Consider the following 10,919-nt stretch of genomic DNA (forward strand, 5'->3'; position numbering starts at 1 on the left):
CATTTGGTTGCTTGATACCCTGCTGCCCTGCTGCTTCATTTCTGCCTCCTGGTTACATCCAGAGGTAGGAGACAATTAGGCCTGAGGGTTTCCTGGTTGCATGCATTAGTTATTTTCTTCATTTTTTTTTTAATTTCCCCATATTACCCTCCCCATGGTTCATTATTTCTTTTTGTCCTTACTCTATCTTTGCTTCCAAGTTTACCCCTCTGATTTTGGCTTACCTTAGGCCTTAGTGTTGAATTGGGAAAATATGACCAGTATCAAATAATGGACACAAGCTTCTCTGTTTATAATGAAATAAAAACCTAAGGGCTTAATGGTCCGTTCGGATAACACCCCTAAAGCCCATAAACAATAATCCATAATTACAACACTCCCCCTCAAGTGGGTGCATGGATATCATACATTCCCAACTTGCACAAAATGGAATAATAAACTTTGCTACTAAGACCCTTTGTGAATAAATGAGCTAATTGATCTTCACTTCGCACAAAAGGAAGACATATAAGTCATTGCTCCAACTTATCATTGATGAAATGCCTGTCAATCTCGACATGCTTATTATGATCATGTTGAACTGGATTATGAGCAATAGTGATGGTAGACTTATTGTTACAATATAACATCATAGGCATCTGAACATGCACCCCCAAGTCTTGAAGAAGACCCCTAAGCTACAACAACTCACAAACACCGTGAGCCATTGCACGGAACTCTGTTATTGACCCTTATCAGCAGGTTCCCCTTCCTTGTTCTTGAGATGGGGATTTGCTTCAATGGGTGTATCTGAAGGCTTACACCCTAACATGCCAATCTCTAAAAGAAGATCTAAATTGTATTTCCACTGGGACAGAACAATACCCTTAGTAGACCGAGACATCTCAATCCCGAGAAAAGTATTTTAGCCTCCCAAGGTCTTTAATCTCAAACTCCTTACCAAGATAGGCTTTGAGCTTAGAGATCTCATTGGTATCATCTCCAGTAATGATAATGTTGCCCGCATAGACAATAAGAATGGTAACCAGATCATCCACCCTTTTAATGAATAGGGTGTAATCAACATTACTCGGAGCAAAGCCAATTGCTATCATAGCTTTGTGGAACCGTGCCGTTGGTGATTGCTTCAAACCATGGTTTAAGAACTCAGTGAGATCTCGCTAATATCTCGCTATTTGAAATTGGAGAGACGAAATGAGAGGCGATATATAAAATGTACAATATCTCAGTGGATATCCCAGTCTGGACTCAGCTCGAGACCAAATCACATGGGGGCAAATACATAATTTTAACCCTCATCTCGACCAACTCAACATAACTCGACATCTCTTGCCTATCTCGCCCTGTTGTGAAGAAAAAGTGAGCTTTTTTGGTTTTTCTTGCCAAATTTCTCCTCTATTATGTAGATTAATAACTTCAACACTTGGAGAGTGGAGATTATCACTTCATTATCATCCTTTGGAGAACCTTTTCTTCTCAAGAGTAGTTTTAGGTAAGAACTTCTTAGAGCCATTTTTTTTTTCATAGAAATATGATCAATAGTTGTTTGTTTTTATTGTGGAATAGCCTAGGGTGAAGGGTCCGAAGATTACTTACATAGGGTACAAAGTAAAAGTACTATTTTGGGTTTTATTTTTTGAAAAAATGATGTTTCCACTTGTTTAGAAGGGCTAAAATAGGGTAAATGGTGAGTTTCAGGGCTACAAAGATCATATGGCCACAGAGACCAATCACTGAGTCAACCGGGAAAATTACAAGATTTTTCTGAGATCTCTCTTTTTTGTTTTGGCGAGACTAAGGGCGAGATCGAGATCTTAAAAAATCTTGCTTCAGACCATGTAGTGCCCTTTTTTGTTTGCACACCTTCCCTTGACTTTCTGAGCTGGAATAACCTAGTGGGACATCCATATACGCCTCCTCAGTCAGCTCATTATGAAGAAAGGCATTCTTGACATTCAACTGCTGTAGCTCCCAGCAACGGTTCACTGCACAAGAGACAATAACCTAATTGTGTTTATCTTTGCAACAAAGGCAAATGTCTCTTGGTAATCAACCCCATACGTTTGAGTGAACCCTCTAGCAACCAACCTTTCTATGTATCTTTCTACTGTCCCGTCTACATTTTATTTGGCTATAAACACCCACTTACAACTTATTGGACGCTTCTGTAGTGGAAGGTGATCAAGTCCCATGTTCCATTTTTATAAAGAGACCTCATCTTCTCATTCATTGCGTCGTTCCATCTAGGTTTTGCCAGTGCTTGCCAAGTCTGAGGAATAGTACAGAAGACAAAGAAGACACAAAAACATGATAGGAAGGAGATAGAGCATTATATGACACAAAATTTGAATTAAGGTACTGTGTGCAAGTCCTACTTCCTTTCCTACGAGCAGTAGGGATATTAAGGGACTAATCAAAACTAAGAGAAAAATGGATACCTGGAAGATTAGACTTGGGATCAGGGGGCAGTTGTGAAGTAGTGGTAGTGTGAGTGGTGGTATCAATCAGTCCTTTTCTTGCAAGAGAATACCTGTAACTCCTGCTGAACAAATGGGTCCCCCTCCACAACTGTCTCCTCCTGTATAGGTTCTTCTGCCACACTAGTATCCATTGGTTCTTCTATGACCCCAATCACACCAGTATCTATTGGTTCTCCCTCATTTCCTATAGTCATATCGAAGGAAAGAAGTGAATGACAATCAAATGAAGGAATCAAGGGAACTTCTTTATATCTAGAAGACTCCCCCCGAAAAAGTGAATAATATGCCTCAGTCTCGCGGAAGATCACATCTTTGGAAACAAACAATGCTAGGAAGGGGGTGATAACATTTGTAGCCCTTCTGAGTTGGAGAATATCCTATAAAGATACACCGGAGACCCCTAGGGGGACAAGCTTGGTCTGCAGACATGATTCCGTACAAAGCAAATAGATCTGAATACCTTAGGAGGAACAACAAAGCTTCAATCACCACAAAGCATTTCTACAGGACATCGAAACTCCAACATACATGATGGCGTCCTATTGATAAGATAGGCGACAATAAGGACATCCTCACTCCAATAGGGAGTAGGAACATGCATCTCAAACATAAGGGAATAAGCAACCTCCAACAAATGTCTATTCTTACGTTTTGCAACTCCATTCTGTTTTGGTGTAATTACACGATTGGTATGATGATCAATCCCATTGTCTATAAGGTAGGATTAAATAGAACCCTCCATGTATTCTCTATTGTTGTCAGATCTCAATATTTGGATGTTAGCATCATATTGAGTTCTAACTATGCAGTGGAATACCTTGAAACAATTAAACACCTTATTCTTATGATGCAATAAGTAAACCCAAGTAAGACACGAGTATGAAAATCAGTAAATGTAACATATCATCTATACCCAGAAACAGAAACACGACTGATAGGATCCTAAACATCAGAATGGATGTCAGAAAAATGAACAATACTTCGATGATCGAAAATAGGAAAAACATTCCGAGTTTATTTTGCAAAATGCAAGCATCACAAGTAAATTGGTTTTGATTACACTGTTTAACTAAAACAAGAAATAATCTAGTTAAAGCCCCCAGGGAGGGTGTCGTACAAGGTGATGCCAACTTTGAAGCTATGATAAGGTTATATCTCAAGTTGTATGATGAGCATGTGTAGATCCACTATCCAGGTAATAGAGACCACCACTCATTCTACCACTGCCAGTCGTTGCCCCAGTCACCAAATCTTGAAACACACAGTGAGTAGGAAAAGTTGACTTTACAGTTGAGATCCTTTGTAATTCTACTAATTGACAACAAATTAGTAGAAAATTGAGGAACATGCGAAACAGAAGAGAGGAACATGGAGGATGAGCACTGAATGGTACCCATTCATGCAAGAAGAGATATAGACCATTAGCAACTCGAACCTTTGTTTTACCTAAGGATGGACAATATGTAGAAAAAGAAGTGGGTGACCTGATCATATGATCAGTAGCCCCAGAGTCAATAATCCAATACTGGAAGGAACTGAAGCACTATGACTACAAAAAACAGTACCTGACTAAGCAGAGTGGGAGGCAGAGGCAGCTGACAGAGAGGAAACAGTAGTGGCAGAGGAGGATCCCATATGTGTCATCATTCGATGAAGCATAACCATTTCATCGTTTGAGGAGGAGGATCCTGTGGTAATAGGGCAATCAGAGTTGTCCGATGTCTTAGATTGATTAATCTGAGTGTTCTTTCCACGAACTTGTGATGGGGACATCAAGACGTACAGCCGAAGGAAGAAGAAGACCCAACCTTCTTTGTGGTTGGAGGATTAGGAGGAGGAAGAAAAAAAGAAAGAAAAGGAAGGCTCGGTCCAGCCTTCCCAGCGCTGGATCGAGTCCTCTCCTTCCTTTTCTCTGCCAAGATTGTGTGGCCCCCACCAAATCTGATATGTTAGTAGTTTTATTTCCTAGGATTTTGTTTATTTAGGTCATTGAGTTAAGTAGGAAACTAAATAACATTCCTATTTGTTTTTTTTAGGAAACTTCTTTATTTCTGAGATTATGTTCCTAGATTAGCCTTTTCTTTTTAGTAATTATCCTATTATTTATGTAAGGCCATTGGCCACAATGAAAATTAATGAATGAAGAATATTGAAGGCAAAACAGCCCCCAAAAACCCCCCCACGATTTCTCTTTCTCTCCCCTCTCCCTTTTCTCATCTCTCACTCTCGGTCTCCCTCTGTTTCACGCCTCCTCTCTCTCTCACGGCTCCCTCTCTCATTCTCCTTTCTCCCTTTCTCACCCTTCATCCTTCTCTTTTCTGTTTTCTGTCTTTCCTGTTGCTGCTGCCATATTGCAGAAATTGTTCACCATCATTAGAGATTATCTCCATCGAGAAAACCCCAACTGGGTTGCTGCTGGAACTTCCCCAACAATCGGAACTGCTGTTTTTCATCAAGTAGGTTGGACTGCAACTCTTTATTTTGGAGGACTTTGACTTCTTCTTTACTCCTCAGACCAGGACAGCAACAAGGTAACTAATTAAACTAAACCCCTCCCACCTCCATATATCCCTGTTACATGTTGCAGCCGAATAACATTGAAACCAGCCTATGCCCTTTTGCTTATGTCTATTTTTTTACCCATTGTTTTAAGACGTTTTGTCACTGTTATGCTTCCAAAACCTTTGCTGATTTTTCTATTTTAGTTGGCTGCTAGAGGACATTGATTGTTTGCATATCTTATTTGGTGTTTGGATTGATTTGTGCTGAACCTAACATTCGTATGACGTTTGTTCCCTTCCCCATGTCCCCACTTGAAGCTTAAGTAAGAGTTTATGTGTTTTTCCGCCTAGATTATTATTGTTTTTTTCTACTTTGTTTATTAGTCTCATTCTATTTTGCATGCTTAATCTTGTTTGCTGAGTTTCTTTGTCCTATCTACCAAAGTCCCTTGAGTTAACCCTACCTAGTTAGTTAATCTTGTAGGAGACCTAGTCACCTAGGAACCCCATACATCACCTTGGTTGTGCCCAAAAGAATTGGCTGGGTGCCTATGAAGCTTCCAACAAGTATCCCTAGTGTGAGGCTCCTAACCACAATAGTCACACTTGACAACAGACCTATTTGTGGAGGAAGGAATATTGAGCTGATTACCAAAATCAGTAGGTTGACCAATAGACCATGTGCAGAGATTAGGGCAAAGCAACATTTTTCTTCTGCATGGGTCAGAGAAAATGCCTGCTCAAGGGAAGGGATCACGATTAAGCACATTTGCTTGAATCTGATCAAGTTCCACTTTTAGACCGACAGTAGTCATAGACTCGGAGCTCTTCTTCACGTTTTTTAAAACCTACAACATTAGTAGCATAGATAGGGTGGTAGGTCTCATAGTAATCAATTTCATTCCATTTAATGGAGAATAAACATGGAAGAACACGATGATGCTCGGAGGATTCATATATCTGAAGTTTAAATTCTGTCAAAGAATTTAATGAGAAGGAAAAAATCCAGCTGTCTATGTCTGAACAGGTTTGCAACCGCAGAATAGAGATATAAAATGTCAGAATTGGGCCTCTATGAACTAGGAGAACATGATTGACAATTTTCACAAGTTTGTCACGACCAAGTGAACCATAAGAACCTGGTATACATTCATCATTGAATATGAGATGTGGAAATGAAACCCATTTGTTTCTCCACTTAGTTGATATAACACTAGTCCTCACCACATCTCTCATGGACAAATGTGAAAAGAATGTTTTCTAGTTTACCTCCTGGCATATTACTCAACTTGTCTTAAGTTGAATGCGGAGCCATTTCCATCTTGCAATGGTTAATAGTTTGATAAATACTTTGTAATGGATACCAATTTCTGATATCATAAAAGACAACATCAGACAAATGAAACACAAGAAGTTGTCATAGAAATCCAAATAATTAGCAAAGAGGAAAAATAGACCCATAAGCTACACTAAAATGGTTAAAGTTAATCCTTATAGTCATTGGAATCTAAAATATGAATTTGGAGCCCATCTCTGGCATGACTTAAACAGGCCCCCTCTTCTCTGTTAAGCTTACTCTCTTTGAACAAGTGTCCACACTCAACCCTGTTTGGCGGACCAATTGCAACTCTTCATAAATTCAGAGTAGATTTTAACAACCTCTTCAACTCCTACTGTACAAATATATAATCACACACCACCAAAAAAAAGAAAAAAACAACTAGGGACATCTTAACAAAGAGTAATAAAGGAGAATCAACTGGAAATGAGAAGAGAAAAGAAAAGAGCCCTAAAAAGTGCCGGAGACTGATATCATTGAACACTGGATGAATGCCTTCACTTTCCCTGCGGTATAACACAGAAAAGGGACTATTTTAGTCAATCTGGTTAATGATTTAGACTTTATAGCAGAGGTTCAAGTTGGGCCTCGACTTCGATGAAAAAAAGTAGCGTCATCTCCATTTAATGTTTTATTGCCGTTGCAACAAGCCAAGTGTGTTGATCCTTCCACAAAATTGAATGTTGTATTTCATGTCATGATTGCTCAAGTTGCTAGAGTTTGTCGCGTGATGCACAAGAAAATGAAACTTTATAGTCACGGATTAGGAGCAAGTGTAGGAAGCATCTATATTACTTGACCAACCATAAATTTTCTAACATATCTATTATGTCTTTCACCATTGTCCTTCCTAGCATTTATGCCATTTATTTTATCTTACTATTGTATGTCCGTAACGCAAGATATTCCGACATGCACCCTTCAATGGTATGATCTCTCTTTAAAAGAAGGTAGTCAGAGATACATCTCTCTCTCTCTTGTGCATATGGTACCCTTCCTAAGAAACACTTCAACTTAAGTTGGATGGCAAGATCAAACAATTAAGTTTAATGTGATCCAGGCCTTATGAACCTGTGGCTAAATTTTACAAGTGGGCTACATCCACAACATCAGTATAAATGATCAGAAATTGATCCAGTTACTGCCATCCCTTTTGTAGTGTTCTAGTACTATTTTTTATAAGAAGCTTGATGGCAAGATCAAACAATTAACTTTGTGTTACTTCTTTTTTTGCTATGTTTGAGTAGATTTATGTAAAACATTATATCTGACATGAATTATTACATCAATTTGTTCATAGATTTTAAAATTTCTGAGAAAGTCGATAATAGATTATTACTACATGTAAGAAACCTCATCCTTTTGAAAAATTTCAATTGAATACATTTGTCTTTTAGTACGGTTTTCTACATTTTAGTGGTTATGCATGATATGTGTTATATATTGATTTTTTATAATTGTTTTTTTTTTTTTTAAATGCAAAAGTGTATAAATATGTTGAATCATGTCCATTTATGTGCATATCTTTAGTGTATTTATGATACATTATGATATGATACAATATTTTCCAATACGTATCTTAAATTTATCCAACCGATACAGCGACCGGTACCGATACTTTTATCGTTGATTGTTCCCACAATTTATTTAAAAAGCTTCATACATATTAAACTACAAATAAGAAATAAACTTACACAACTTTGTTTCACAATCATTCAATAGCTAGCATCCAATACTAAAATCTCTAGCCAAGGCATTTGGCCGTAACTCGTAACCCAGTTTTCTCAGTTGGTCTTTCTCCATTTGCATACTTGATATTTGACTCTCTCAACTCTATAGCTTATGGATTCACCCCTTTTTTTTTTTTTTTTCGAGGTAAGGTATTTAATCTTATCTAGTAACTTGTATAGATGCTATTGTTTTTGACAAATAGATCCTTTGTAGTTATTGTCTTTGTTGTATCTTGTGCTTTGTCGTATTCTTGTTGCTAGGGGTAGCACTTGATTAGTTAGACGAGTTCTAAACCTAAATTTGTTGTGCCTTTTCTTTTAGTGCAAAAGGATCTCTATACTTATATTTGAAACAAAGATGCAGGATTCATACGTTAGCTGCCTCAGAACATTGTGGTGGCTTCCTCTGCCTGAAAAGAAACCAACGTCACATAATAGAGAACTGTGGACCCCCATATTATACTGTTAAGAGACCTTTTCGGATGAGTTCAAGTCCTCCGAAGAGATGATAAAAGACGACGTATTCCCTGGTTGCCAGAGTGCTCGCCTATCTGCAAACTCAAATGCTTAGCATGAACACAACCATTTAGCCTAGCCATCTGTGCATCATGTACTACTATGCTATGCTATTAACTAGAGGGTAGCAAATCAAGAAACAAATTGAGCAGGTGCTGTGAGTCTGCCAACGGTTGGATTGAGTTTCAGGGAGCACTAGTTTAAATACATTGAAATGTGGGTTTAGTTGATTTCCTATCTGATGGTTGGAGACTTGGTAGGACCATGAATTTTTTTTATTTAATCAATTTCTGAAATGAAAAACATTTTTTTTGGGGGTTGGGTTGGGGGTGGGTAAGAGATGGAGTATGCTAGAGTTATAGCTTATGAAATGAGATTCCATGATTATGTAATTATTTGCTAGAAGATTATGTTATTATCTAGTTTGTTCATTTTTGTGTGTTGGAATTCATCCAATGTGGCATGCGTATATGTTTACTAGATATGGTAGGCTCACCATTTGATAGTTTTCTTATTTCCCATATTATTTCTTTTGTAAAAAAAGGCAAGCGAGTGGTAGGAACGATTCACTCTTTTATTTTAATTTTACTTTTGAATGTTGATATGTATCATGTAGATTCGAACATGCATTTCACTGATGCAAGCATATATGTGGATGTGCATGTGCGTGTGTGCATTCTTTTGTTAGTTAACCTACAAATTAAATATGATGCTGAACCTGTGAGAATAAATGTGTCTCCATTTGTTTGTCAACGTACAAAATTTTGTTCCTGAATCTATGAGACTTACGATATATTTTTAATGTCATGAAGCAAGTGAAATTTATTCAGATGAGGCAAAATATATATTTGGCTAACACATCTTTTAACTTTTTTCTGTAGAGCATCCCCAAGAAGTCGCCCTTGCTTATGAAGTGCATATAAGCAAAATACAATATCTTCTAGACATGCTGGCAGCATTTTGGATTTGGAATTGAAGATTGTGAAAGCCAGTTTTGTAACTAAAGGGATAAGGCCAAGGGCAGTATATAATTAGTTTTTGTTTTTAATTTTTTTAATGATATAATATAATTGGTTTTGTTAGTGCCTTAAACTTTTCATTTATACTTTTTGGGGGGGGGGGTGAGGGGGTGGAGTGGGAATGCTGATAGTGGTTCAAGGCTTGAAGAACTGAAATAAGGCTTTTTTTTGGCACGTTAAGTGGTGTAATCTTAATTGGGCAGGGTATTGCGAAGCCAGCAGTATGGAATGCATTAATGCAATCCCCCATGACAAGCCAATGAGGGCATGGGTGGGAGATGTCTCGCGGTTCATATACAAGGACACCCACCTGGTCAAGGAGGAGAGAAAATGTGAGAGGATGTCAATGATCATATGACTAGCTGTGGGAGTTATAATTAAGGTTCTGTTTTGACTTTTCATATAAAATGGACAAGGGAAGTAAAGAAAACAAGTAACTAGGGATTCCTCCCAATCCCTCACACAATGATTCGTGAGTCTTATCTGAGGCTTATCCTAACATTCTCATTGACAAAATGTGGATCTCTTATCCAATGAATTTGTTTCCCATCCTCTCATTGGTGCAATTTCTCACTTTGGCAGTGATAAATTTCTGCCAAGATTTAGGTATAGAGTTTCTCTGGCGGTAAAATTTAAGAATACAAGTTTTACACCAGACAGCTAGGGACTATTTTTTGCCCAATAGTTAATTGGATGCAATATAAAATAGTACCCTTGTCACTAAAAACGAATAGATCCTTAAAAGAGTAGTCAACAAACCACAGCTACATCGTCTTCAACAAAACAGGTTAAATTGCCCTCCTTAGCGACATGTGTTACCCTTTGGGCAACTGATTTTTTTTTTTTTTTTTTTTTTTTAAAGAGGAAAGCAGTATAATTAATATATAGGAGAAAAAAGAAAATATAAGAAACATCAGAACACAACAACGACCGCCCAAACTGACCACTGATATTATGATTTCAAACTTACAAGTTTAGTTTACAACCATTGACTTATTGCACTAAGAAATTTTAAGGGCGGGCCAGCCTGTTGGGCAATAGTATGGGTAATGATCACCTACTCCTAGTCTATTATATTTACTTGCATATGACAAGGTTTGATCCTACAACCTCCCCTCTTGGGTGCTAGCTCTTCAAGATGAAGCTACCATTACTAAACTAGGCTAGTGTTCATAGAGTTTTGTCCTCCTACATTTCAGTATTTTCCCCTTTTTCATCTTAAATCTTAATCGGGCCTTAATTGGATAATATAAAAAACAAAACCTTATATGGTCTTTATTTCTCTTGGATTTAAGAATTTTTAATACATTTTATTAAATGTTCGACAATTCAAA

The 10,919-nt window shown here is 37.7% G+C and overlaps 1 protein-coding gene across 3 annotated transcripts in view; it reads left to right on the forward strand.

Annotated features, from left to right (window-relative positions):
- LOC122063487 (nuclear pore complex protein NUP107) overlaps nucleotides 1-9,658 on the forward strand; it is a 65,501-nt gene extending 55,843 nt beyond the window's left edge. For all 3 annotated transcript variants that reach the window (XM_042627187.1, XM_042627184.1, XM_042627185.1), the window contains one exon: nucleotides 9,448-9,658. In XM_042627187.1, coding sequence (XP_042483121.1) covers nucleotides 9,448-9,489 — 42 coding nt within the window. In that variant the 3' untranslated portion in view covers nucleotides 9,490-9,658. The remainder of the gene's footprint in view (nucleotides 1-9,447) is intronic.
- Nucleotides 9,659-10,919: the final 1,261 nt, after the last annotated feature.

This window comes from Macadamia integrifolia, unplaced genomic scaffold, assembly GCF_013358625.1.
Source record: "Macadamia integrifolia cultivar HAES 741 unplaced genomic scaffold, SCU_Mint_v3 scaffold134, whole genome shotgun sequence".
In the NCBI taxonomy this organism is placed as follows: Eukaryota; Viridiplantae; Streptophyta; class Magnoliopsida; order Proteales; family Proteaceae; genus Macadamia; species Macadamia integrifolia.